Source organism: Passer domesticus, chromosome 31 (assembly GCF_036417665.1).
Source record: "Passer domesticus isolate bPasDom1 chromosome 31, bPasDom1.hap1, whole genome shotgun sequence".
Taxonomy (NCBI): domain Eukaryota; kingdom Metazoa; phylum Chordata; class Aves; order Passeriformes; family Passeridae; genus Passer; species Passer domesticus.
This window is the reverse complement of record NC_087504.1, coordinates 1,589,391-1,617,238: the sequence shown is the minus strand read 5'-3', so window position 1 is coordinate 1,617,238 and position 27,848 is coordinate 1,589,391. Positions and strand designations below refer to the sequence as shown.

Genomic DNA, 27,848 nt, shown 5'->3' with positions numbered 1-27,848 from the left:
CTGTGCCGGGAGCTGCTCTGGCAGAGGGTTGTGGTAGAACTGGAAGAGCAGGGCCAGAGCAGAAGGTCAGGTGAAGGTGTGGGTTTGGCACAGCGGAGGGGCTGGGGAGTTGTGGGTCACTTTTTGAGGGCACCCGTGGAGCTGTCTGGGAGAACTGGTACTGCGGGAGTCAAACTGGCTGTGTGGGAAGGGTTGGAAGCGCTGGAAGGATGGCTCCTGCTCCTTCCAGCCCCGGGGTGGACTCCCAGCTGCCCTGCACCTGCTGCTCTTCCCTGCTCCAGCACAGGCACCCACTTATCCTTTTCAGGATTTATGTTTTCCCCTCCCAACCCACCAGCTCCACAGGATCCAGGGTCTGAGCCTTTGCTATTTCCCTGACTCTCTGGGATGAGTTTGTGCCCAGCTCAATCTGTTTTCCCTCCTAAACTTTGAGACTTGAGCTGATTTGCACCCAGGAATTTTTTTTTTTAAATTTTTTTTAACTTTTCTTTATTTGCAATAAATAATAAACTATAATACAAAGATCTCAACACATAATCCAAAAAGTCTCATTCTTTTGGGAATAAAAAGGACTCCCAGCACCAGGAAAGGTGAAAGAGCATCTACGAGCAGCCCCTGGGCTGGGGGTAGCTGCACCCCCCTGCCCTAAGCAGTTGTTCCCCTTCCCCCGGGGGCCCCCAGGTGTTCCCATACCTGGGCCAGGTGAGGTCCTGCAGGTGCCCACTGTGGGGTGTGGGGCCCTGCCATGGTGCAGAGCTGCACCGGGAGGGCAGGGCTGGAGCCAAGGGTGCCAGGGCCTGGCTAAGGGGCTTTGTGGCTGTGGGGAAGCTGGGGAGGTTCTAGAGCTCATGCAGGGGTTCTTTACACACACAGAGAGCCCCCGGCCTTCCACGGGGCCTGGATGGGAAGGTCTGGATGAAGAGTCAGCAGCTGCAGCTGGGTGTGGTGGTTGCCTGGCTTTGGGGCACACACGAGCCCACGGGTGGGCCTTCCTCCCCTCCCTTGGCTTGGCTTTGCCAGCTGTTCTTATGGCGGGGTCAGCTCCATGGATTTCTTCCTCTCCTCCCGCTGCTCCTCCCACTCCTCCTCGGACTCGTAGGTGCCCTTGATGATGGCCACCCTGTCAGACATGTTCATGCAGTAGGGGACCAGGATGTAGAAGTAGAGCAGGGAGGCCAAGCAAGCCCCAAGAATGGGCCCAACCCAGAACACCTGGAAAGAAACAGGGATGTGGTGAGAGCAGCTCCTGGGGCTGCTGCTCCAGCTCTGCTCATGGCAGCACCATCCATCCATCCATCCATCCATCCATCCATCCATCCATCAATCCATCCATCATCCATCATCCATCCATCCATCCATCCATCATCCATCCATCCATCCATCCATCCATCCATCCATCCATCATCCATCCATCAATCCATCCATCCATCATCCATGCATCCATCCATCATCCATCCATCCATCATCCATGCATCCATCCATCATCCATCCATCCATCCATCATCCATCCATCCATCCATCATCCATCCATCCATCCATCCATCCATCCATCCATCCATCCATCATCCATCCATCAATCCATCCATCCATCATCCATGCATCCATCCATCATCCATCCATCCATCCATCCATCATCCATCATCCATCCATCAATCCATCCATCATCCATCATCCATCCATCCATCCATCCATCCATCCATCCATCCATCATCCATCCATCCATCATCCATCCATCAATCCATCCATCCATCATCCATGCATCCATCCATCATCCATCCATCCATCCATCCATCCATCCATCCATCCATCCATCCATCATCCATCATCCATCCATCATCCATCCATCATCCATCCATCCATCCATCCATCCATCCATCCACCATCCATCCATCCATCCATCCACCATCCATCCATCCATCCATCCATCCATCCATCCATCCATCCATCCTCCATCCATCATCCATCCATCATCCATCCATCCATCCGGCAGCCATCCATCCATCCATCCATCCATCCATCCATCCATCCATCCATCCACCCATCCATCCATCCCTGCTCCACATCTCCTGCCACACAGAGAGGAAAATACCTGTTCCAGAGACCTCCTGGGCTGAAACCCCCCCAGTCTGTGCTCACTGAGGGTCAAACCTCCTCTGTGAGTCTGGGGCTGAGCTTGCAGGAAGTGCTGGGTGAGAGGAAGGGCTAAGCTGGTCTCCTCTGTGGGCTTCCTTCCCCTCAGATGATGCACCAACGGTGCTCAGAGGGCACCACGGCTGATTTCTGTGCCTGGAAGTGTCCAAGGCTGGGTTGGATGGGGCTTGGAGCAACGTGGGCTCGTGGAAGGTGTCCCTGCCCGTGGCATGGGGTGGGACTGGATGAGTTTTTAGGTTGTTCCCACCCAAGCTACCCTGGGATGGGCTCATTTCTGTCCCCTGGCTGGCTCTGTGCCCGGGGATTAACTGTTCCCGATGCATCAGGGGGCAAAACCTCCCTCCTTCTCCAGCCCCTTTTAATCCTTCCTGCCTGGGGTGGGCTCTGAACCCCCGCCTCTGCCATTCCCACAGCAGTCCCTGCCCTGTCCCCATGTGGCCCCCAGCAGTCCCTGTCCCCAGTGCCACCAACACCCACCCAGTGCGCGGGGCTGAACCTCCTGGTGACGACGGCGGGCCCGAAGGAGCGCGCAGGGTTCATGGAGCAGCCGGTGAAGTAAATCTGGAGGGGTGGAAAGAACCCTGGGTTAAGGAGCAGATCGGAGCCACCCTTTGGGAGCAGAGACTGAGTGACCCCTGATGGTGTCAGGGAGAGCTGGAGATGACCCCTCACCACAAAAGACCCCAAGATGTCCTGTGTTTGCTCCTCCAGAGCAGCTCCCTCAGGACCAGCTCCATGAGGGTGTTTTGGGAAGCTCTGTGCTCGCAGGACCCTCCCCCTGGACTCACCCCCACCAGGTGGCCCAGGGTGACCGAGAGGCCGATGGACAGCGCGGGGGAGCCGACGCCGCTGCGCCGGTTGTCCGTGGATGCGAAGATGCAGGCAGCCAGCTGGAAGGTGAGGATGATCTCCACCACCAGGGCCTGGCCTGGGGTTACGTTGGTGTTGAGCTGGAACCACGAGAGCGACAATAATTAACCCTCCCAGGTCTTGGCACTATCAGGAGGGCTCCTGGGTGCTTTGCTGGGAGGTTTGGGAGGGTGAAGTTGGAAGAGAAAACCCCCAGGGGCCCTGCCCAACCCCCGCTTGAGCTCCCTGTTCCTTCTATGAAAGGAAAGAAATTATCTTTCTTTCTTTGCAATTCTCCAAGATCCGTCTCTCCCCCTAGCCTGTCCCTCCCCTGGGCTCTCCACATGTCTCTCCACTTCCCTGTCTCCACAACACTGAGTGCTTTCCCACCAAATCCCCTTTTTCCTGCATTTATTTGATCTTTGCAGGCTGTTGCACCCTGACTTCTGCCCTGCACTTTGTGGAGCACCTGCCCAGGAGGATGAGGAGCAGCTGGGATGGGATGGAGGGAGAGGGTTGGGATGAAGGTCATGGGCTGGGATGGCTTTTCTGTCCCAGGGACTCTGCACAAAACCCTGGGAACTCTCAGGGAAACTCGACCCCAGTGGACATGAAAAGGACAAAGTGACCCAACCCATCACTGATCATTTTTTATCTCAATCTGGCTTGTTTGTGATGTGGAACCTGTGGAATGAGAGGCATTGGAGCTCCTCATGCCAGTGACCGAACCCTCTGACACGTCTGTGCTGCCCCCAGGGGTCCAGGCCTGTCTGTGGCTGGAGCAGCAGCTCCACTGCTTTCATTGCAGATGTTCTCCAGCACTGCCCCGAGGGTTTCAGGCCGTGCTTCATTCCTGCTTATCTCCGAGGGTCCTGCTGTCCCCCCTCCTCCCCTGGGAGCAGCCCCTTGACACTGTCCTGCCCTTGCTCCTTCTCCAGCTCTTCCCCACCACTCTCCTCACTCGTGTCTGTTCCCAGATCCCCCAGTGCTCTGTTCCAGTGGGCTCCTGCTCCCGCTGCCCATACTGGTCTGACTGGGCTCTGCTCCCTCCCTTCCCCTGCTGCTGGCACGGCTCCTGTCCCGCGCTAATCTCCAGGTGGAGAGGCTGCACTGTGCACATCTCAGTGGTGCGGGTGACTCACGGGGCCCTCAGGACAGAGGAAGCCCTCATTAAAGGAGGGAAAAACATCCCACTCATCACTCGCACAATAAAGCCGTCATGTCAGAGCTCAGCTTCACTCCGGTCCCATTCCCAGCCCGCTGTGCATGCGGGACAGAGCACTGAGGATCCACCCCGACCGATTCTCCTCCCCATGTCGGTGCCAAAGGGAAGGCAAGGGAAGAGGGGAGCGCCCCAGGCAGGGACTCACTGCGTTGATGGCCAGGTTGCCGCGGGTGTTGGCGGGGGTGACGCCGTAGAGGATCCCGGCGCCAGCGATGGCCCCGACCAGCTGGGCCACGACGTAGAGCAGCGTGCGGAGCAGGGAGATCTGGTTGCCTACAAAGAAGGCGATGGTCACGGCGGGGTTGATGTGGGCGCCGCTGATGTGGCCAAAGGCCTGCACCAAGGTGCCGATGGCCAGCCCGAAGGCCAGAGCGATCTGCAGGATGCTGGGCAGCGCCGACGGCCACTTCAGCGCCGAGCCCAGCCCGATGAAGACGAAGATGAGCGTGCAGAGGAACTCCACAAAGACGGCTCGAGCAAAGGCCAGGGTTAGTATTTCCTTCTTCATGGTGGGAGCAGGTGGAGGGCAGCCAGGGAGGAAGAAAGTTTAGGATTGCTGTGTGCCCGGGCTCTGGTGTGTGCAGCCGGGTGTAGGGCCATACCTATCTATATATGCAAGAGCAGCAGGAGCTGTGTTACAGGGTGGTGGGTGGAGCCAGGGGATTAGCCAGTCCTCCCAAATTACCATGTGAACCTGCAAAAGTTTCCACCTGAAAATGTCTTCAGAGCCTCTTGGTGAACCTGTGACTCAGATATTGGTGGTATTTCTCTCCTTTCCCTCTGCAAACAAAGAGCCCCTATAGGGTGTCTCTGTGGTCGTTAAATAACGAGGTTGCATAACGAGGCTGAGCTCCCTCCTCTGCTTTTGGCTTTTCCTGCCTCTCGCCAGGTCCTGGGTGTTTCACTAGCACAGGTGTAGTTAATCTTTGCTCCCTCCCTTCCGTCCCTGTGCTTGCACACTCCTCCTGCTGGAAAACCCTTGTTGGGCTGGAGGAGCTCTGCTAGGGTTGGGCTCCGTGTGTGTTCGATTTCCATGGAACCTTGAAATGTAAGGGAAAATCAAACACCTGGAGCTTCTCCCAGGCTGTCAAGAGAGCTCAGCTCCAGGAAATAAGTGGTTTGCGGTTGTCCAGGGAGCAGGGGAGGGTTTGGGGGAATCTTTGTCCATCTGGGGAGCTGTAGATGAGCCGGAGCTGCCTGGAGGTGCGCAGATGGAGAAATAGCATGGAGAGGGCTCCTGGTGCAGAGCCTGGCTGGGAGCCTCTGCTCTCTTTCCTTTCTGCTGCTCCTTCCAGAGCACTGGAACAAGTGCTGGAGTTGGGGCGTGCAGTTGGGAATGGTGTCTCCTCCCCGTCACCCTGTGCCCTTTCCTTTTCTTTCTGCCCTTCCAGCTCTTGCTCAATGAGCAATGATTTTGCTCCTGGGAATGCCAGCACCCAGGCACAGGCTCTGCATGGACACAGGCTGTGTTTACACATCCCCTTTCATGTTCCTGGGGCGCTGCCCTCTATCCCAAACCAATACATTGGCAGATGCTTGGCTGGCAGGGAGGGGCAGGGGAGGCTCTCAGGGCTGTGCACATGGAGCTGGTGGAAAAGGTCTCAGGTAACACTTAACAAAGAATTCTTGGTTCTCTCATAGCCCTCGAAGCCTTGTGCCAGGATATTTTTTTTTTAGATGGGTTTGGGTGCCAGATCTGCTCTCCTTGCTCGGTTGATCCACTTTTCCTTTCCCAAATGATGCCCAGGCTGGTTTTATCCCTGGCTGCCAGGTCCCTCTGCAGGGGCAGCCACACTGCAGCACTCAGGGAGCAAAGCTCTGCGTTGGTAAAAGTTGTAAACCAATTGGACATGGGTAAAATCCTCCCTAAATCCAAACAGTTGGATTCACTGCTGCCTTCTGATGAAGCCTGGGGGGGTCAAACACCTGGAGGATTCCTGTCCAGAGCAAGGAGAAGGAACTTCTTGTCCAGGACTGGAAATAAATGAGCTTTTTTCTTCCTTTGTACCCAAAATCCTGAGCAAAACAGACCTGGAGGGCCTCGAGGGACTGAGGATCTGTTACAGCCTTAGTTCCTGATAATGGTTTTCTCCTGAATCTGCTGATCCTGGGGCTGATTGCAGAGTCAAAGCCCAGATCTGTTATCCTCGAAACACCTGGTCCGTTGGCGTGTTTTGGTGAAAGTTTTGCAAGCTGGTATTTCAAGACACCCTGGCCGGATTCCAGGGTGGTAATTACTTGCCACTTCCCTTCAGCCCTGTCTGTGGCTCCAGCTGGATAAAATGATCCCTGTTCCCATCCTTCAAACCCTTCCTCGATGTCCCCATCCCTTGGTGGCAGCTGCATTTTGCTGAGTGTGCTCCTCCAGCACACTCCTCGCTTCTGCTGAAAGGCCAAAAAATTGCCCTTCCAGCCTCCCAAGCGTGGATAATAACAAGCGAAATCCTGCAGCTGACTAGGAGATATGATCACATAGGGCTGGGAATGACAGGGAAAACTTCCGGAAAACACACCATGCAAAGCCTCTGCTCCCGAGGCAGTTCGGGAACCTTTTCTAACTGGGGCATTCCTGCTTGCCTCCTCCGATGCCAGCCCTGGCACTTGGAAGGCTCCCTGTCCTCTGCGTGGCTCCATGCCACCCGAGGAGCTTGGCTGAACTGAAAGTGCTTTGATGTGTCAGGTTTAATGGAATTGGGCAAGGTGCTGCAGGCCTGGGGCAGGCCGGTGCTGACAGACGGACACCCACGTGCAGGGGTCACACACACCTCGCCTCACCCGCCCTGCGGGAGACAGCGCAGGAGGCTTTTGGCAACAAGGGCAGGTTTGGCTGCCTCCTTCCTCCTCCTCCTCCTCATCCTCCTCCTTCCTCCTCCTCATCCTCCTCCTTCCTCCTCCTCATCCTCCTCCTCCTCATTCTCCTCCTCCTCACTGGCATCAGCAGACAAACAACACAACCAAAACCTGCCCCAATCTCCCACTCAGGAGAGGGACCCCAAAGTGGGGAGGGGGTGGGAGGAAGGCAGCTGCTGCCTCATCCTCACCTGGGGCTGCCTCGCCCAGGGAGGCTCTGTGTCACTGAGGGCACCCTGTGCCAGCCCCTGGCAGTCCCTGCTGTCACCCAGCTCGTTGTTGGAGCCTGTGTGGGGCTGTTGTTAATTTGCTGCTCTTAATTTGCTGCTGTTAATTTGCATTTCCTCGCTTTTTCTGGTGAGTTCAGCTCTGTGCTGCACCTTGGGGCCTGGCAGAGGCTGCTCCCAATTCAGGTTACAAACGCTGCTGAGCCAGGGTTTGGGATTTCCTCCTCACCTGGCTCTTACCTCAGCCAAGGACCTTAAAACTGGCCCAGTAATAGAGGCAGGAATAACAACAGTGACAGGATGTCCTGAGCAGGAGACACCAATTCTGCTGGGACTGGGATCAGAAACACACAATTAATTGAGCTGAAAAAGACCTCTGAGATCTTCAAGTCCAAGCCATGACCTAAAGTCATGAGCGGGGATTAGATGACCCAATGACCTTGGTTGGGATGACATCAGAAGAGAAAGTTTGGTTCAGTTTTTCAAGAGAAAAGGTGTTTCTTGCTGGCTCAGCTCCAGCATTTTGCAATGAGGAATTGATAAGGAAAAACTGAAATATCACAGAGCAGAAGCAACAAACTTTGCCCTGGTGATCCTCAGTTCGAGGGCTGCAGGGAAGGGTTTTCTGCTGCTTTGGGATGCCCCTGTGCAGGTGTTTCAGATGGGGATTTCAAGGATCCCTCTTATCTGACCGCCATCTGCTGCCCTGTCTTTGAAGCTGAGTGATGACACCGCTGGCCTGGGGCTGGCGGCGTTTCCACTTTCTCCTGCCCTGCAGCAACGAGGCTTTGGCTTCCTTCAGTGCTGCCTTCAGAGCCAGAACGCTGTGACACTGAGCTCTGGGGCTGTCCCCACGTCCCCTGCTGCTGTCCCTGCCGCTGCAGCCCGCCGTGGCTGCCAGGGGTGACAGTGACCTGCTAACCCCTGCTCTGGATGCCACCTGAACGCTCTTTAATGCTGACTGGTGGCAAAGCTTAATGACAGCTCTGCTCTTTGCTCAGTAATTCCTGCTGCTCAGGGCAGCTCTGGGGCTGCTCTGGCCCCTCAGGAGTTCATTTGCATTGAAACACCTGTTAAATTCTCCCATGGGATAATGAGTGTCAGGGAAAGCAAAGCTCAGTTGGAAAATCAAACCACACAGCGGGAAAGGTGGGATGAACCCCTGGTGTCCTGATTTTCAGGTCCAGCCCTTTCCAGCAAAGCCACCAGCACCAGGGACATCCCAAGGCCCCCTTCTGCTCACTTGGAATTCCTTTGGGCCGTTTGTTGTGTCCTCAGGAATCAGAGCTGGGGGGAGTGGTGTTTTTCCTCTGGAAAGGTGTTTGATGTGGAAATGTCTTCACCTGTGCAGTCCTTCCTTGGTTTACAAGGAGCACACCCTGGAATAAATGGGAAGGATGTGGGGAGATGTTCCTGGGAAGGTGATTTTCCCCCCTCCCCTTGGCACTGCCATCCCACCTGGCCTGGAGGAGCTGCAGCTGCACAAAGACAGAGGGGCCTGAAATCAGAACCAGGCTCTGAATTACCTGATATAAATTAATCACCTAATTAAATTAACAAGTTCTTGATATCATTGCAGGAATCTGGAAACTCCTAAAAACATTCTGGGTTATGAGAGCTGGACAGGACCCAGAGACCCCTGAGCCTGGAGTGAGCCCACAGAGGGGGGGCTCTGCCCTGTGCCAGGTGAGACCCCACCTGCAGAGCTGCCCCAGCCCCGGGTCCGGCACAGGGAGGATGAGGAGCTGCTGGAGAGAGCCCAGAGGAGGCCACGGAGCTGCTCAGGGCTGGAGCCCCTCTGGAGCCAGGCTGGGAGAGCTGGGGGTGCTCACCCCACTGCAGGGAGAGCTCAGAGCCCCTGCAGGGCCTGAGGGGCTCCAGGAGAGCTGGAGAGGGGCTGGGGACAGGGATGGAGGGACAGGACACGGGGAATGGCTCCCAGTGCAGAGGGCAGGGCTGGGTGGGAGATTGGGAAGGAATTCTGGCTGTGAGACTGCGGAGGCCCTGGGATGGATTTCCCAGAGCAGCTGTGGCTGCCCTGGATCCCTGGCAGTGCCCAAGGCCAGGCTGGACAGGGCTTGGAGCAGCCTGGGACAGTGGCAGATGTCCCTGCCCATGGCAGGGGTTTGGGACAGGATGAACTTTAAGGTTCCTTCCCACTTAAACCTTCCCAAGGTTCTTTGAAAAGCCTAGATTTTCACACAATCCCCTGGCTCCAAGCTTTCTGCCCAAGGTTTCACAGCAGAAAACTGGGGACAGTACATGGACTGCTGGGGAATGGGGAAGTCCATTTTCCCCTCCATTCTGCCTCTGAAACTCAGAGCAAATTCACAAAGGAGTTTCTCAGCTTTGAAAATCTTCACTGGGGAGTTAAAGAGACCCATGCTGGGAAAATCCCTTGTGCCATCAGATCAAAAGCTGAAAGTGCTTGCACTGAGGGGTGTCTGGAAATGTGGGCTTTTTCTTTTGGTTGTTTGGATTCCTGGGAAGTTTGGATAAAGATTTTAGCAGAGCCTCCATTCTCTCCAGCAGATCCTTTGGCAGAGCCCTGGGAGTAGAAGAGTTTTGGGATGTTTGGCTTCCCCCTGGAGCACCAGCACTTCTGGGATGGTCTGTGGTCATTTCCTACACCTGGCCTTGCCTCCTCCTCTTGCCCTCCTGGCTCTGCAAGGAAAACATGCTTGGGAAATATTTCTCCATCTACAAATGGATCCATAAAAATAATGATGTAAAATAATGATATACCTGATCCCAGGTAGGTCATGGCACTGCAGGGAAGTGACTGCTGGAGGCTCACACAGCCTCTGGGATTGGGCTGGGAAGATCTGGGAAGGTCAGGCCAAGAAATGCCAAGCAGAGAACTCAGCTGTGCTCCGCTCGAGGTGACCCTGGGCTGATCTCTGTCCTTCCTGTCCCACAGGTGTGACCAGGGGCTGAAGGGGTTTGTCCTGTGCTGGGATTTCCAAGGTACAGGTGGGCCTGGGCTTCTCCAGGCCATGATTTTACTTCCATGTTTTCCCAATCACTTCCCCACATGATACAGAAACCCCTCAGGCACTGGGATCAAGGTCGATGCTCCCAGGTTCTCTCAGATTCCTTGAGCAGGGGTTTGGATGCTCCTGGGTCCCTACAAGAGGTAAGGGATCAGTGGGTGGGTGTGGCAATGCTCCATCCTGGAGCTGGAATGGGCAAAGGAGGGAATTCCTTGGGATTAACTACAAATTGTGGCCAAAGTTGTGAGGAGCAGGACCAGGGCATGGCCGCTGGGCTGGGCTCTGCTGAGACCCCTCAAATCCTGGGTCTCCTAGGGCCCCACTGCCAGGAGAGACCCTGAGGGGCTGGAGCGAATCCAGGGCTGGGAATGGAGCTGGGGAAGGGCTGGAGAACTCATGAGGGACCTGGGCAGGGCTGAGCCTGGAGAAAAGGAGGCTCAGGGGGGGACCTTGGGGCTCTGCACTACTCCCTGACATGAGGGTTCAGTCAGGGGGGGTCGAGCTCTGCTCCCAGGGAACAACAAGACAAGGGAAGTGGCCTCAGGCTGTGCCAGGGGAGGTTTAGTCGGATATTGGGGGAAATTTCCTGAATGGAAAGGGTTTTCCAGCTGCTCAGGGCAGGGGTGGGGTCCCATCCCTGGAGGGATTACAAAGTTGTGACACCTAGGGGCATGGTCAGGGGTGAGGAAATGCTTGGGCTGGATGATCTCCAAGGCATTTTCCAACCAAAACAATTCCACGGCTCCAGGAACATGGCGGCCAAGCAGCAAGGACAAGGACAGGGATGTGGGGGTGTGCAAAATGCTCTGGAATTTTTGCAGCTCTGCAGAAGGATCAGCCCAAAGCTGAGGCACCCCTGACCCCAAGGTGGGAGAAGGGGAAAACCTCATGATCTTGGGGGTGGAAGGACACGGGAATGCTTCAAATCCTGGCTCTGACATCCATGTGCTGCCAGTTTAGGGAGGATTGTGGTCGGTCCGTGGCAGCTCCAGGTTCCTGGTCCTGCCCTCCAATTCCAGCTCCCCTGGTGCAATCTGGAATGTCTGGGTGGTTTCCTGACAGGGCAAGTTTAGGAAGTGACCCAGCTCCACAGGGAAGGTGAATTTGTATTCTCAGGAAGACTGGGGCTGGTTCAGCCCCCTGGCTGAGGGGTTTGGGGTCTGGGAGGTGAATTTATAGCTATTATTTACCATAAATGTGTCAGTGCTTTCTATAAATGTGTCAGTATTTGATCCCTGTGTCCGAATTCAGGTGGTAAAAGGGAATTTAAAGCACTTAATGGGAAAGAGGAGAGCCATTACCAGACATTAAACCTCAGGTTCATGCCCTGTGAGATTTAAACATCGTCAGGGTAAATAATAAATGAAATGCTTCGATCTGGAGAAGAGACATTGAATGCACCACCATTAATTTAAATAAATAACTGAATTCAACCGTGGCTTTTTCTGCAGCAGAACATGCTCAGGGTGACTTCTGGAAAAGTCCGCTGGGATTTTCCTGCACACATACATGGATTAATTTTCCTTTAAAAAGCATCAAAAACCCCATATGACTTTTAAAAGTGAGCGTTTGATAACAGAAATACAATTCGACATTGGGATTGATTTATTGCCATTGCTGAGAACAGAGGGAATTTTTGAGAAGCCTCTTCTGAGCTAAAATTCAAATTCACCATCAAGGAGCAAAGGGAAGCAGAATCCCTGGTTTTGGGTGGATCAAACCAGGGCTGGAAGTGCTGCCTTGGCAAAGCCCTCTGCGGGTATTTGCATGGATTGGCTGTGGATAAACACCAGGTCTGGGACAGATCAAAGCTGGGCTCCTTCCTCACCCCTCCAGCAACAGCCACTCCAACATCTGAGGAAGAGCACGGGGAGGAAGGCAAGGATGGATCTGATGGGAGGAGGGGATGGTGCCAGTGGAGCAGAGTGAAGAGCATCCTCTGGTGAGGGGTTCCCTGTCAGAACAGGGGGAGGGAAATGATCCAGAATGATCCATAAATCACCCCTATGATTTGGAATTGGGCCCAGTCTCACTGAATATTCCCATAACACCTTTTCCAGAGAAATCCTGGTGGGGCTGACACTGGTGGGGCAATGCTGGACACACTGCTGGGATCCACTCTGGGAATGGAGAACTTAGGGCAGAGCAAGTGAAATGGGGTTAAATCAATGGCTGAAAGAGCAAAGTTCACCCAAAGACCAACCCAAATTCCTTGGCCAGGCTGAGGACGATGACCAGGTCCTGAGAGGGCAGAGGGAAGGTGTGGGAGGGGTTTGGAGGGTATGGAGTGATGCAGCCATGAAAAAGGGCTGTGAGAAGCAAGTGATGGAGATGAGAAGGAATTCCTCCCTGTGAGGGTGGGGAGGCCCTGGAATGGATTTCCCAGAGCAGCTGTGGTTGCCCCTCGATCCCTGGAAGTGTCCACAGTCAGGTTAGACGGGGCTTGGAGCAGCCTGGGATAGTGGGAGGTGTCCCTGCCCACAGCAGGGGTGGGACTGGGTGGGGTTTGAGGTCCCTTCCCATCCAACCCATTCCATGATTCTGGTTCTTCACACCTGGAACACGCTGGCTGTGAAATTGTTCCAGGTGATCTGAGCGTCCAAGGGGAACAGGACCAGACGAAAGAAGGGAAAATCAGGGAGAGAGAGGAAGGACAACCCTGGCCCAACAATAAGGTGGGTATGAGTTTGGGCTGTAACCCGGGTTTGTTGTTTCACAGGAGGGAGAATTTGCAAATGCTCCCCAGTGGGGCCTGCAGGGACTCATGGCCACGCTCCCAGTCCCAACTTCCCAGGAAAGCCCCTGTGGGAGCACCTCCATGTCTCGTGGTGGGTGGGAAATGGCACTTTGGTCCCTTTCACAGCAGAACCTGTCATGTGTGGCACTCATGGCTCAGAGTGAGCGCACCTGCTCCTGCTCCCACTCCTGCTCCCACTCCTGCTCCTGCTCCCACTCCTGCTCCTGCTCCTGCTCTGCTCCTGCTCCTGCTTCTGCTCCTGCTCCTGCTCCTGCTCCTGTGTGTGAGCCAAGAGCCCAGCAGGGACCCGAGACGGGAGCAGAGCGCAGCAGCAATGAGGCATCGGGTGGCAACCTCCACACCCAGGGTAATGAACACTCTTCAGGCTCCTCGGAGCTCTCCGGGAGGGAACAGCCTGGGCCAAGCTCCGTGTCCTGCGAGGGGGACGTGGAAGAGGGCATCCTGGGGAGATCCCTCGTTCCTGCGGGGTTGGGATTTACTGGCTCTCCCCCAGATCAGAACCCCCCGGGCGTGGGGGGAGCTGGGGACAGGAGGTGGGTGGGACCAGCGCACATCTCCCCGGGAGAGGAGTCAACTTCAGCGCCCCAGGAGAAACGAAGGGAGAGAGGGGAGAGGTGAGATGCTCCTCTGGACGAGCACTAAAACCGTGCCAGAGGTTTTCCAGCTCCTCTCTCGGCCCAGGGAGAGGTTTGGCTACACCTTCTCAGACATCCCCCTGGGCAGGGTCTGGGGGGAGTGCAGCTCCACGGACTGGCGCCGCCGCGCCTCGCGCTCGGCCCAGTCCTGCTCGGGCTCGCAGCCCTTGAGGATGGCCAAGCGCTCCGAGAGGGTTTTGGCCTGAGGGAACAGCACGTAGTTGTAGAGGATGGAAGCTGCTGCGGCCCCGATCAGGGGGCCCACCCAGAACACCTGGAGAGGAGAGAAAAGTGGGGTGAGAAAAACCCAGCCTGGCGCTGGAGGGTGGGGAGGAACTCTGAGGGGCATTCCAGGGGCTTGTGTTCCTTCCTGGGAACAAAACACAAAATCAGCTCTGCTTTGGCCATCGCTGGGGATCTGAGCTCCCCTCCAGTGCCAGGATATTCCCAATCATCCTCTTCCACCATTCCCCCTCTGCTCAGACTCTGCATCAATGACAGGCCCATTGTGAACGTGCTGAGTGATGTGGCATCATCTGGAGGAGCATTTTCCTACCCACTCATGGATTGCTGTGGGAGGAGGAGCAGGAGGAGGAGGAAGAGGAGGAGGAGGAGGTGGAGGCACCAGCCTGGGCCAGACACTTTGGAAAACATCAGGAGCCACCACAGCTCTGCTCTGCCTCCAGCCAGGCTCTTTATAGATGAAAACAATAAAAGCATGGAATCTCCTTAGCTGGAAAGGACCCACAAGAACCCACAAGAATCCTGAAAATCCTCCCTGGCCATGCTCAGGACAACCACCACCAACCCCACTGTGCCTGAGAGCATTGCTGAAATGCTCCTGGAGCTCTGGCAGGCTCAGAGCCATGGCCATTCCCTGGGGAGCCAGGGAGTGTTCCCAAAGTGCACCTAGATCCAGGAACCAGGAAAGTTCCCCAGGACTGGCAAGAGCTACGCTCTCCATTGGTTTTGTTCCTTGTGCCAAGTCGTGTCAACAGACCTCACACCCTGATCCTGTTGCAATGCTCCCACTTTGGAGTTTGGAAAAGCCAATTAAGCACCCAGCAGCCCCACCTCCTTCTCCTAATCTCTCCATCTCTCCTCCAGCTGGGAGCTGGCATGGAAATGCCCGGAATTTGTCTGGCTTGGTGAGTTTCGAGGAATATTGGCAGTGTGGGGGCCTCATCCAACCCAAACCCCGGAGCTGAGCTCTCACCCAGTGGTCGCTGAAGTCTCCCACGACGACAGCGGGGGCGAAGGACCTGGCGGGATTCATGGAGCAGCCGGTGTAACGGATCTGCCGGGAACACCACGGCCTCTGTCAGCACTGAGCCCTTCTATCCCATTTTTAAAATGTTGGGGTGTCATTAGGGTGACAGCTGAGCTGCTGCTTCACCCTTCAGCATTCCTGTTCCAGGAAAAGGGATGCCAGGAGCTGCCTCCACCTGAGTCAGCACTGTGAGGTGTCTGAGCTTGTGTGTCCCGGTGCTGCTGTGCTGCAGCCCCAGGACCTGCGGGGATGAGCTCCCAGTCCTGCAGAAAATTCCCTCTCGTGCCTCTGAGGACAGGAGAGGAATGGTCCCACGGACACAGGGGCTCGTGGAGCGCTGAGGATGGGAGGTGTGGTGTAACCAACAGCGTTCTCCTGCGTGCACTGGGGTGGGGGCTGCTTTGGGCCGTGACCCAGGTGGGATTTCCCTGAGTGTCCATCCCAAACACTTCCCAGGCTCATCCTGCACTTGGGAGCCCCATCGGCCAACGCCTTTGCTCCAGAAGAGATCCCACAGATCCCTGGAACTGCCAGTGGGACTCAAGGAGAGGCAGAGTCCAGAAAATCAAGTTTTTAATGCCAAATAAAGGCTGAGCTCAGGCCACAGCTCTCCCATGTCTTTGGTGGGATTTTTCCCTCTCTCTACTGGAAAACCATGGGTTACACATTCCCTGCCAAGCCTGGAGATGCAGCCAAACCAACTTGGGGCATAAACAAAAAAAGAACCCCAAAAGCACCGAGTTTTGGCCCATCCACTCACCCCGAGGAGGTGCCCCACGGCCACAGAGAGGCCAATGGAGAGGGCAGGGGAGCCCAGGTTGTCCTCACGCCGCTCGTCTGTGGAAGCAAAGACGCACAGGACCAGCTGGAAGGTGAGGAACAGCTCCACTGTCACTGCCTGCCCCGTCGTGGTCTCATTGTTCAGCTGGAACGGGAGGAAAAACATGTTCCAAGGCCAGGTTCTGTGAGTATGGAGGTATGGAGGAAATATGGAGGAGGAATCCAAAATCAGGGGGGGACAAAGGAGACAGGGGAGATTTTTGGCACCAATGAGAAAAAACTTCCAAGGTAGAAGAAGTGGCTCAATGGGAAATGCTTGATTGACCTCTCAGGAAATTTTATTGACAATTTTTTTGTATTTTTCCTTCTTTTTTTTTTTTTTTTTTTCTTTTCCTCCTACTCAAAATGCCTTTTGGAAAAGTTTGCAAGTTGCATTTTGAAGACATCGAAAATAAATATTTTGGCATAAAAAAAAGAAAACAATTTTCTTTCCACACTTTTTTGACTCAGAGAATTTGTCAGGTCTGATCTGGAGCTGATCCTGGTGGTAACCCATCTCCTACTCAGTCCCTTCTTTCCTTCTCCCCTCCCAAATCTAATCCCAGGCAATCCCAGGAAGGTTCTGAGTGACCTTCTGCCCAAGCTCCAGAGTCAGATGTTCTTTATTCTCCCCAGTATTTCCCTCCCTTTTTACAGGGATAATCTGTGCGGGCAGCCACACCATGAACAGCTCACAGGGGAAAAAAGCCTTCTCAAAATCCCCAGTTCCCACTTTAAGCTGTAAACCAACAAAGCTGAGAAGTCTGAGTCTCCCTTAAACCTCCCGCTTTTATTACCATCAGTCACTGCCAGCCTAAATCCCCTCATTCACATTAAAGCACAAAAAACTCCCTCTTTTTAACCCTCTTAATCACTCTGGCAGTGCTGCTGAGTCCTGGCAGTGCCTCCCTGCCAGGGGAAAGGCAGTTTCCACGTGCTGCTTCCCAGCCCAGCTCCCTGCTCCTCCCTCACTCCTTTGGGGTTGGGTGATGCTGATCCTGGCAGGTGCCTGTGCCCCCCTGGGAGGGGACAGTGAATCCCTGGGTTCCATTTCCTTTTCCCCCTCCTGTGGGGAAGGGGCTGTTGGAGGCCAGGATGCCACTGGAGAATCCCCCATGGGCATCCTAAGCTTCCCTGGCTTTATTTTTTCCCTGTCTGAAACCAGCCTGAGATCCTTGTGAAGCTGGAGGGAATCCGTGTGTTGGGTTTTGGGATGAACCAGCTGGATCTGGTGTGATCATCCCGTCACAGTGGGAGGCAATGAGCTGAACCTAACGAAAGTCTGGGATTTTGACCCAAATCTCTCTCCCAAATCCCAACTTTGACCCAAATCTCTCTCCAAATCTCTCCCCCACCACTTCAGCAACCTGGGAATCGTGGCTTGGCCAAAGCAGAGCCAGGAAAAGGCTGCCTGTGCCCACACCTGAGGGGAACTTGGGATGAGCCTGGGACAAGAGGGATGGAGAGGGGGTGTTTTGGATGTGTCCTTCCTTAAACCCCTGGGACCCCCAGAATCCAAATCCTCTGAGTACAGTCCTGGGGAAAAATGAGATGGTTGTGACTCCAAGGGACGAGTCTGTGGCCGGCTGGATCCTTCCTCTGGCTTTAGCCCCAAAAACAGGGGACATTTTTGGCACCAATATGAAAAGAGCAAAAATTTCCCAGGTGGAAGAAGTGGCTCAATGGGAAATAGTTGATGGACCTCAGGAAATTGTAGCCATAAAACCAGAGGAGGAGGAAGATGAGTCCTGCCTTCATCGCTGGCCCTGGCAGGACCCTTGGAGCAGCAGGGTCCAGCAGGTGCTGGGCTGTGACATTCAGAGGCTTTCTCACTGGGAATTCTGGGAATTTTTGGGAATTTTGGGAATTCTGGGATCCCTGGCAGGAGGTTTTGGGGAGCTGAGGGGGTTTTTAGGGATTTTTGGGTGGATTTGGGATGAAACTCCCATGGAGCTCCTCTGATTTTGGGCCTCTCCCAGTTCTCTAAGGAAAATCCCATGGGAATCTTGGGGAATCATGGGAATATTGGGGAATTCTGGGATCCCCAGCTGGAGGTTTTGGGCCAGCTGAGGGGGTTTTTCCTGCCACCCCTCAGTCTCCCCAGCCCCTGCCAGGCTCCCCTCAGCCTGCCAGCCCGCGCTGTGCCGCGGCCTCACCTTGTTGAGGGCCAGGCCCTGGCGGGCGCTGGCCGGGGTGACCTCGTGCAGGATGGCAGCGCCCACCACGCCGCCCAGCAGCTGTGCCACCACGTAGAAGAGGGCGCGGAGCAGCGAGAGCTGCGAGCCCAGCAGGCAGCCCAGGGTCACGGCGGGGTTGATGTGGGCGCCGCTGACGTGGCCCAGCGCCTGCACCAGCGTCCCGATGGCCAGGCCGAAGGCCAGCGCGATCTGCAGCGTGCTGGGGGCTGGCGCCGAGGGCCAGTTCAGGGCCGAGCCCAGGCCGAAGAGGACGAAGACCAGAGTGGCCAGGAATTCCGCAAGGACGGCCCTGGTGAAGGCGATGGAGCGCAGTTCCCACATCATGGATGCTCCCCGGAACGATCCTGCCCGCAGCGTCCTCAGTGCCACCTCCTGCTGTGTCCCTGAGGGTGACCTGGGATGACATTTATATACCCGGAGGTGGGGGGGGGCACAGGATCAGCTGCTGAAAGGGATGGGATCACGGTCCCGAGAAATCTGATGCTTTTTTCCTGCTGTGTTCCAGCTGAGGGAACATCAGATCCTGCCCCTTCTATTAGAGTCGGGGAATGCAGCGCTCGCCGCCCTGGGGAGGTCGTAGATCAGCCTCCAGCAGTGCTGGAAGGACTGCTCCCCTTCTCCTGGGCTTCCTTACCTGGGATCAATCCCCAGAGCTGCTCTTGCAGCTGGACCCTGGGAGCATGGAGAGGGCAGGAAGCAATGGGGGGGTCTGTGGAGCTGGAGCTGAGGTGGGGTTGTGTTGAAAATCAGGCTGTGGGCTGTGATTTAACAACCAGGAAAATCCAGGAGCATGGAGGGATTCCTGGGGGTGTTCTGTGCAGGGCCAGGAGCTGGATTCAATGATCCTTGAGGGTCTCTTCCAACCAAGGATGTTCCATGATTCCATGAAGAGTGAGTGCGGGGGAGGCACAAAAGGGATTCACTACAGCTCAGCTACCCAGAGCACCAGAATTTTGCAGCCCAGGCACAGATTTCCTACCCAGAAAACTGGGAACCAATCTCAAAGTGAAGACTGTCAGAAATTCCCATGTGAAAATGTGACCCCAGGGCTGGAGCACCAACTGTACCCTGATTATGGCCATTTTGGTCAACTCTGCTCTTCATAAACATCCTTTCAGTTCTCGGTGTCAATCCCAGAGTGAAAATTTCTTCTCTGGGGTTTGGTTCTTCCCATCTACTCCTTGCTAGAAAGTTTCTTTTCCTTTTCTCCATTTCCCATTCCTGAGGGATGTCTGCAAAACCTTTTCCTTGCCTCGTAACTGGGGTTGGTGGCTTTACTGGAGATTGAGGAGCTGGTTTTTCCTCCCCAGAGCCGGCTCTGAGGTGGGATCATTTTATCCCAGAGGGATGCAGAGCAGCAGGACCAAGTGTCCATGTTTGGGCTCTAACAAAGGCTCTTGCTCTACAATAAACGGAGTATTTTTTCCTTCCAGAGGAGCTGTGCAAGTGCCATGGGTCTGGTGGCCAATGTTCCTTATTGCTGGGATTATATCATGGGATGATGGGGTATCTCAGGCTGGAAGGGACCCACAGGGGTTTGTGAAGGTTCTTTTCTCCATGACAGGTAGGAACAGAACTCCAGGAGGTGCAGAGAATGGATGTAGGTCCCTTCCAATGGAACCGTTCTTCTTGTGTTCTCCCTTCTTGTCTCTCTTTCTTCCTCCTCCTCTTTCCCCTTCCCCTTTGCTTTCTCCTTCTCCCTTTTTTTTCCCTTCCCCCTTCTTTCCCCCTTCCTCCATCCCCTTTTCCCTTCTCTTTCCCCTCCCCTTTCCTCTCCCTCTCTCTTTTCTTCCCTCTAAAAAAAGAGAGAATATATATTTTTTGGGAACATCACTCTTAACAAGTGAGGGACTGTGGGAGAAACAAGTCCAGCCCATGGCTGAGTCTGAACAAGGTGGGACTGTGGTCCAATAAAACCTTTTTCTCTGAAAATCCTCCCCTTGGACTGTGTCCCGCCCCAGCATCTCTCCAGCCAGAGCTCTTCCATCAGTGGAGTCAGTCTCGTAAAACAGGTTTGGAGGCTAAAGGGATTTGGGTGCTGCTGAGCCTCAGGATCATAGTCCTGGCCAGGCTCGTGCTCCACATGCCTGGCACAGGGCTCAGTCCTACTCAGGGCAGGAGTTACTCAGGGCTGCAATTACTGCAGGGAGGATGGAGAGCAAATCCGGGTAATTACTGGAGATCATACCCTGCCTGATTAGTGGTTACTCCTGGGGAGCGTGGGGATGTCTCAGTACTCAGGACTAATTAAAAGGAGGGAGAAGTCATCAGGATTAGTTCTGAGCCACTTAGAAGTCCAACCCCATGGTCCTGACTTTTGTCTGGAGATGCAAAACTCATTGCAGCTCATTTGTACTGAGCTTGGAGATGCTGGTGCTGAAATTGGAGACGTTTGTTTTGAGCTTGGAGCAGTCTGTGCCATGGCTGGGGGGTTCCTCTGGTGCTGGACTGTGGGGAAAGGGTCAGAGCTGCATTTTGAGACTAGCTGTCGTGGTGTCCATGGCATTTGCTGGGAGATGGTGTTTTCCAGCAAGAACGGCCCATCCCAGCTTTCCCCAGAGACCCCCAGCACTGTAATTCCACTGGTTTTACAGAGGAATCCATCCACAACACAAAATCAGACCCTGCTGACTCCAGGCACTGAGTCAGTGGCAGAGCCAAGGTTTCCTGGCAGTGCCATGGTTGGGCATTGCCCCGGAAAAATGGGAGATCCCACAAGCTGAAGGGCTGGGAATGGGCTGTTGAATCTCTGCTTGTGTCTAGGAGGGGGTCCTGGAGCTGCTGGAGATGATGGAAATGTGGCTTTCCACCTCACCCCAAGTGTGCTGCTGCTTTGGGAGCAGCCAGAAGCATTCCAGCCCTGCAGGGCGTCCAACGAGTTTGGGAAAGCGCATTATTTTACCCGTCAATCCCAGCCCCTGCAGTGTGACGGTGTTATCAGCCCTCCCTGGGACCAAGTGCAAATTTCATGATCTTGAGGAGCGGGTTGGCATCTGCAGGAAGTTGGAACCCCTGTGGGTGCCTCATGTTGGAACCCTGTGTTGGTGCCTCACGCTGGTGCCCTGTGTTGGAGTCCCATGTTGATGTCTCATGTTTGGAACACCATGTTGATGTCCTGTGCCTCACGTTTGAACCCTGTGTTGGTGTCTCATCTTCATGTCCTGTGTTTGGAACCTGATTTTGGTGTCCTGTGTTGGAGCCCCATGTTTGGAACCCTGTATTTGTGCCCTGTATTGGTGCCCTGTGTTGGTGCTCATGTTTGGACCCTGTATTTGTGCCCTGTGTTGGTGCCCTGTGTTTGGAACCTTGTGTTAGTGCCCGTGTTCCAGCCCATGGATCCCCTGTGTTCATGTCCCATGCTGGAACTCCATTCTGGAACCTCATGTTTGGAACCCCTTGATGGTGCCCTGTGTAGATTCCCTGAGCTGGTGCCTCATGGTGGTGCCCGTGTTGGAACCCTGTGTTTGGAACCCTGGGCTGGTGTCCAGTGTTTGCAGCCTTGTGTTGATGCCCATGTTTGGAACTCCATCTTTGTAACGGTGTGTTGATGCCCCGTGTTTAAACCCCATGTTGGTGCCTCAAGTTTGGAGCCCCATGTTGGTGTCTCATGTTAGAAACCCTGTGTTGGGAACCCTGTGTGGGTTCCCCGTATTTGGAACCCCATCTTGGTGCCCTGTGTTGGAACCCCATAATTGGAACTCCCATGGTGTTGGTGTCCCATGTTGCAGCCCCATGTTTGGAATCCTGTGCTGGTGCCTCCTGTTGGTGCCCCATCCTGGTGCCCAATGTTTGGAGCTCCATGTTGGTGCCCCATGTTTGGAACCCTGTGTTTGGAATCTGGTGTTGGTGCCCCATATTTGAACATTGTGTTTGGAGCCCTGTGTTGGTGCCTTATATCTGAACCCTGTGTTTGGAACCTGGTGTTGATGCCCTGTGTGGGTTCCCTGTGTTTGGAATCTAGTGTTAGTATCCCGTGTTTGAGCCCCATGTTGGTGTCCATGTTTGGAACCCGATGTTTGGAGCCCTGTGTGGGTTCCCTGTGTTTGGAATCTGGTGATGTCCATGTTTGAACACTGTGTTGGTGCCCTGTGTTGGAAATCCGTGTTTGGAGCCCTGTGTTGGTGCTCTGTGTGGGTTTCCTGTGTTTGGAACCCCATATTGCTGTCCGTGTTTGGAACCCCATGTTTGGAGTCCTCTATGAGTTCCCTGTGTTTGAGCCCCATGTTGGTGTCTGTGTTTGGAACCCCATGTTTGGAACCCCGTGTTTGAAACCCCATGTTTGGAGCCCACTGTCTGAGCCCCCTGTTTGAGCCCTGTGCTGGTGTTTGTGTTTGGAACCCCGTGTTTGAGCCCCGTGCTGGTGCAGCAGGGAAGGTCCTGGTGCCACATTTCGAAGAATGTTTTGAAGGTGCCGTATTTTGAAGAACGTTTTGCAAGGCAGGGAATGGTTCTTGCACAACCAGGAGCTCCTCCAGTGCTTTAGATGGCCCTGATATCTCTGCTCCCCTGGCTTCCAGGAAAGTATAAACATCCCGAGGTATCTCCATTCCATCTGAAATACCTCGGAGCCACAAAAACACTTATTGCATAAACAACACACAGTTTTCCTGCTTGGATCCAACCTGTCACAGGAGTCCCATGTGCTGCCAGACCCTGCGGGAAATCCCGTTTTTTGCTCTTTTCTGGGAGCAGGGAGCTCCTGCAGGCAACTCCCCCTCCTCTAAAACAGCCCAAGGGACAACCTGATCTGCTGCTTCCCAAGGCAGCAGAAACCCTTTTCATTGGACACCAGAGAATCCACCACTGGAATAAGGCTTAGGAGAAAATTTTGTACAAATTGAATGGTTTTGGTTCTGCTGTTCCTTGAAATGCAAGATTTCTGTCCCACAAAGGAGGGCAAAACTGAAATGTGTAAAACTGGAATAGATAAAACTGAAGTGGGTAAAACTGGAATGGGTAAAACTGAAATCCTGTATCGGAGAGTTCTCCAGGAGCGGCCCTTAAAAGAAAAGAAATAAATTCTTGTATTGTCACAAATGCTGTTCTTGGTTCTCTGTTGGCTGCCTGGAAAAATGGATGTGCATGAGCATTTGGTCCCATCCTGCTCCCCAGCAGAGTGTGGGGAATGGCAGCCGTGGATGTGGGAAGCAGATGGGAATGAAGGAATGGGCTCATCTCTCTTGGGATCAGCAGGGGCAGAAACCCCTTGGCCTGGCTTCCTGGGAATTGGAGCAGCAGCAGGAGTTTGGCTCCAGGGATCTTTGCACCCTGGAGGTCCTGATCCTGGCAGGATCCCCAGACAGGAGGGGCTGTGAGTGGGGGTCCCTCAGCAGGGACAGGACCAAATGTAGGTCCCTGACTGTGGGAGGGAGCCTGTGCTGGGTTTTTCCAGGATTTGGCTCCTGCTGTCTCATTCCAGACCAGTTTGGGTTGGAAAGGGTATTAAAAAAACATAGAATTCCAACCCCCTGCCATGGCCAGGGACACTTCCCACTGCCCCAGGCTGCTCCAAGCCCTGTCCAACCTGGCCTGGACCTGGCCTTGGACAATTTGAGGGACCCAGGAGCAGCCACAGCTGCTCTGGGATATCCATCCCAGGGTCTCCCCACCGTCTCAGGGAGAATTCCATCCCAATATCCCACCCATCCCTGCCCTCTGGCAGTGGGAGCCATTCCCTGTGTCCTGTCCTTCCACCCCTTGTCCCAAACCTCTCTCCAGCAGGGAGCTGTGGCAGTGAGGGAGGGGTTTAAGGTCCCTTTTGGTGACCATCAGGAGAAGGGATTTTCTCCCACTGCCCAATTCCATCCAAAGGGCGTTCACCCAGGCGAGCAAAGTAGGGACAGAATCCCCACCTTCTCTGCCTTTCAGGCCGAGTCCTAAGTCCCTTTTTGCACAAAGCTTCTGTTGGCTCTGGCTGTGTTTGTTGTTCCTTAGGGAGGCACATGGATTATTGCAGCCCCGATTCCCTCCAGTGCCTCCTGAAGGGACCTTGGGCGTGGGCCAGGAGCAGAACCCGCCTGAGAGGCTTTGCTTGGTTTCTTTATCCCATCTCAAGGACCTGCAAGTTCAGTCCTGAATGTTTGCCCGGGCTTTAGTGCAGGCAGACAGCAAGACTGGTGCTGCCAGAGCCAGGCTGTGGATCCTGCTGGGATCAAGACATTCCCATGGCTGTGGAGACCATGGAGCCTTTTGGCCCAGCAGGAATCATGGAACAGTTTGGGTTGGAAAGGACTTTAAAGCCATTCTGTCCCACCCCTGCCATGGCAGGGATACCTTCTGATATTCCAGGTTGCTCCAAGCCCCGTCCAACCTGGCCTTGGACACTTCCAGGGATGGGGCAGCCACAGCTTCTCTGGGATTTGGCCATTCCCAACATCCCATGACATCAGAGATGGAAGCTGGGACCTCCCTTCAATCCCACCTAAGGGATGGCAGAGAGAAGAACGTTCTTCCCATTGTTGGGTGCTGAAACTCAGTTCAGGGCACATAAACATTTCTAGGAAAATAATGAATGCTTTTCTCTCAAATCCATGAAAGAACTCCAGGGCATCCAGAAACCAGCAGACTCCCAAGTGATGGAGCCCCCATGGCCCCGCTGGGTGTTGGAAGCTCTCTGCCACCTGACCAGGCAGGAATGTGACACCGGTGAGGAGCAGGGAGGGTGGGACACGACCCTGGTGACAGAGCTGGGCAGGAGAGCTCAGCTTGGCTGCACAGGGGTTTGTTTGCAAAACCAAACACCTCCGAGAGCCCCAGTGCTGCGGGTGGGACTGGGGAGTGGCTGTGACATGGTGCGGTGACACCGAGCAGTGACACGGAGCAGTGACGAGCAGTGACACGGGGCAGTGCCAGGCTGAGCTCAGCTTTCCTCATTTTATGTAAATCTCAATAATCCGGGGCCGTGGGCTGGAAGGGAATGAGCTCTGGGAGATGCCAGCTCCAGGTGACCCCAGAGTTCAAAAGAAAATTAAAACCAGTGTTAGATGCTGCTGGGAATTGGTCCTGGTGGTGGCTCTAGGAATGATGTCCTGTATCCCCTCCTCACCTGGCACCTGCAGCCCCTTCTCCCTGTCCCCTCCAGCCCCAGGATCCAAGGTTCTCATTCCCTGTCCCCTGCACATCATCCCTGTGCCAGTGCCTTTCCTGGGGAGCTGCTCCTGGTGAGGAGGTGCAGGGATGGGCAGGGAAAGAAGAGAGGGTTATTGCCAAAAATCCCTCTTAAAAACCAGCTGGGATTGAGGCAGAAAGAAAAAGGTTTTTGACTTCTCTCACCTGAGCCCAGGGTCAGTCCATGGCCTTTGTGGGCCAGACACAGCAGAGGCAGGACAGGGAGCTTTGGGGTCCACAGGGGAAAAAAACAAGGATAATTTTCAGGCTGAGATGCAGCAATCAGAGGAAGCTGGAGGAAATGTTGGACTGCATCAAATACCTCCCAGCCTTTACATGGAACATCTTCAAATAATTCCTGAGCAAGAACTGCTCCTGCCTCTGCTTTGGGAGAGTGGGGAACTGGGAGCTGGGTGGGCAGTTGGGATCTGGATGTGGAGTTGGGACGTGGGTGTGGAACTGGGATCTGAGCACTGAGCTGGGATCTGGGCACTGAGCTGGAATCTGGGGACTGAGCTGGGATCTGGGCACTGAGCTGGGATCAGGGTGTGGAGCTGGGATCAGGGTGTGGAGCTGGGATCAGAGGCTCTGAGCTGGGATCAGGGTGTGGAGCTGGAATCAGAGGCTCTGAGCTGGGATCTGGGCACTGAGCTGGGATCTGGGCACTGAGCTGGGATCAGGGTGTGGAGCTGGGATCAGGGTGTGGAGCTGGGATCTGGGCACTGAGCTGGGATCTGGGCACTGAGCTGGGATCAGGGTGTGGAGCTGGGATCAGGGTGTGGAGCTGGGATCTGGGCACTGAGCTGGGATCTGGGCACTGAGCTGGGATCGGGGTGTGGAGCTGGGATCGGGGCACTGAGCTGGGATCAGGGTGTGGAGCTGGGATCAGAGGCACTGAGCTGAGATCCGGGCACTGAGCTGGGATCTGGGCACTGAGCTGGGATCTGGGCACTGAGCTGGGATCTGGGCACTGAGCTGGGATCAGGGTGTGGAGCTGGGATCAGAGGCTCTGAGCTGGGATCAGAGGCACTGAGCTGGGATCTGGGCACTGAGCTGGGATCTGGGCACTGAGCTGGGATCAGAGACACTGAGCTGGGATCTGGGCACTGAGCTGGGATCAGGGCACTGAGCTGGGATCAGAGGCACTGAGCTGGGCTCTGGGCACTGAGCTGGGATCTGGGCACTGAGCTGGGATCTGGGCACTGAGCTGGGATCTGGGCATGGAGCTGGGATCAGAGGCACTGAGCTGGGCTCTGGGCACTGAGCTGGGCTCTGACTGCCCCAGCATTCCCCTTGCTGAGTTCCCCAGTCCAGTGGGGTTTGTGCAGGACCAGTTGGTTGCTGAAGGTCCATCCCACCCAGAATGGGATCCAGGGAAGTCACCTTGCCCAGAGCCAGGAGGACAGGGATGATTTGGGTCCTCCAGCAGCTGCCCCCTGCCTGGGGCTGTCCCTCCTGGGGCTGGAAGGGATTGGAAGCCATTCCTGGGCTCTGGGACAGCATCAGGAGCAAGGTTGGGAGCTTGTGATGAATTCCTGGAGTTCCATCCCACCAAGCTGCCTCTGGGAGCTGGTCTGGCAAACTCCAGGCACAGCAAATGAAACCCTCACGTTCCTCATGATCCCTACATTGCTTCAGGAAGTTTTTCCCATGGAGATGGAGTCTGGGAGTGCGGGAGAAGCAGGAAAAAGCTCCACAAGCTGGACATCCCCATGGAAAGGCCTCCACAGCCGTCAGGGTTGGCTGCAGCCCTTCCCACCAGCCCGGATTCTGCAGAGGTCTCTGTGTGATCAACAGCTGGAAAGGGGCTGGGACAGGCTCCAAAACCGCTCCCAAAACTTTTGTTTTTACACAGGAGGTGCAGGCAGGAGATCCAACCTCTTGCTTTCCAGTCTTCAGTGGAAGGGCCATTTATCTTCCATCCTTCCATCTCTTCTCATCACCTTCTTCATCTTCCATCGTCCATGTCCCTCTTTCTGCTTCCTGGTCCTTCCTGACCCCTCCTCAATGCCGAGGCTGAAACAAGAGAAGCCCAAAATAGGTTCTGCAAGGGCTCTGTCTCCTTCTCACTGTGGACGAGGAAGGGGAGGGTGAAGGTTCAGGGTGGGATATTTTTCTTTGTGGTGACTGGATTTCAGTGGGGTTTGGGCGTGGTGAGGCCTGGGTTGGGATTTGCCCTCCTGCCACGGTACAGAGACTTTTGGAGGAGTTTTGTTTTTAAATCTGGGCTGTGGCTCTGATTTCCTCCGTGCCCATGCCTGTGCTGATGGGATTTGGCCCCGCTGTCACTGTGATTTGCTTTGGCTCTCTGAGCTGTGCTGAGGCTCGGGGAGCCCTGGCAGCTCCTCGAGGCCATGCCAGCCAGTCCAGCGTGAGGAAAGCTCTGAAATCCTCTCCTGGGTGGGGACAGAGCTGCTCAGGGAGCTCCGAATTTCATTTTGCTGCCCCAGTGAGCTTGTGAATCTGCTGCTCTGGAATCCAAGAGGGGCTGGGCCTTGCTGGGGTGGAGGAGCTTTGCTGTACCCCAAAACCTGGGACAGTCCACCCGAAGAGCACAAAGTAAGACTAAAAGAATTCTGCCTGGAGGTTTTGGGGCTAAAGATCACAAAGTGGGACAGGGAGAGAGCTGGGGGCAGCCCCAGGTCCATCCTGGGAGGGTTGGAGCCGTTCCCTCGTGGTGGAACGGGGAAGAGAAAGAAATCTGCCCCCATTTAGGGGCTGAAGGTGCTTTCCAGGCAGAGATGTGAGAGCAGGGATGTCATGGGA

The 27,848-nt window shown here is 54.9% G+C and overlaps 2 protein-coding genes and 1 long non-coding RNA gene across 4 annotated transcripts; 1 reads left to right on the top strand and 2 right to left on the bottom strand.

The window, feature by feature from the left end:
* Positions 1-469: 469 nt before the first annotated feature.
* Positions 470-5,293, bottom strand: AQP5 (aquaporin 5). 2 transcript variants are annotated; one of them, XM_064401053.1, is made up of 4 exons: positions 4,371-5,257; positions 2,940-3,101; positions 2,629-2,712; positions 470-1,212 (listed from the first exon to the last, which is right to left on the bottom strand). In XM_064401053.1, the coding sequence occupies exons 1-4, from the start codon at positions 4,731-4,733 to the stop codon at positions 1,027-1,029; spliced, it is 795 nt and encodes a 264-aa protein (XP_064257123.1). In that variant the 5' UTR covers positions 4,734-5,257; the 3' UTR covers positions 470-1,026. The 2 variants fall into 2 exon arrangements, with proteins under 2 accessions (XP_064257123.1, XP_064257124.1); XM_064401054.1 differs by lacking the exon at positions 470-1,212 and having other exon boundaries at positions 2,640-2,712; positions 2,824-3,101; positions 4,371-5,293.
* A 6,584-nt stretch (positions 5,294-11,877) lies between these two features.
* AQP2 (aquaporin 2) lies at positions 11,878-19,141 on the bottom strand. The gene is made up of 4 exons (XM_064401056.1): positions 17,934-19,141; positions 15,719-15,883; positions 14,905-14,985; positions 11,878-13,962 (listed from the first exon to the last, which is right to left on the bottom strand). Exons 1-4 carry the CDS (start codon positions 18,297-18,299, stop codon positions 13,747-13,749), a joined length of 828 nt encoding a protein of 275 aa, XP_064257126.1. The 5' UTR covers positions 18,300-19,141; the 3' UTR covers positions 11,878-13,746.
* Positions 19,142-21,413: 2,272 nt separating this feature from the next.
* LOC135287846 (uncharacterized) lies at positions 21,414-27,122 on the top strand. The gene is made up of 3 exons (XR_010351327.1): positions 21,414-21,514; positions 24,513-24,620; positions 26,721-27,122. It is a non-coding gene; the product is annotated as an uncharacterized LOC135287846 (long non-coding RNA).
* Positions 27,123-27,848: the final 726 nt, after the last annotated feature.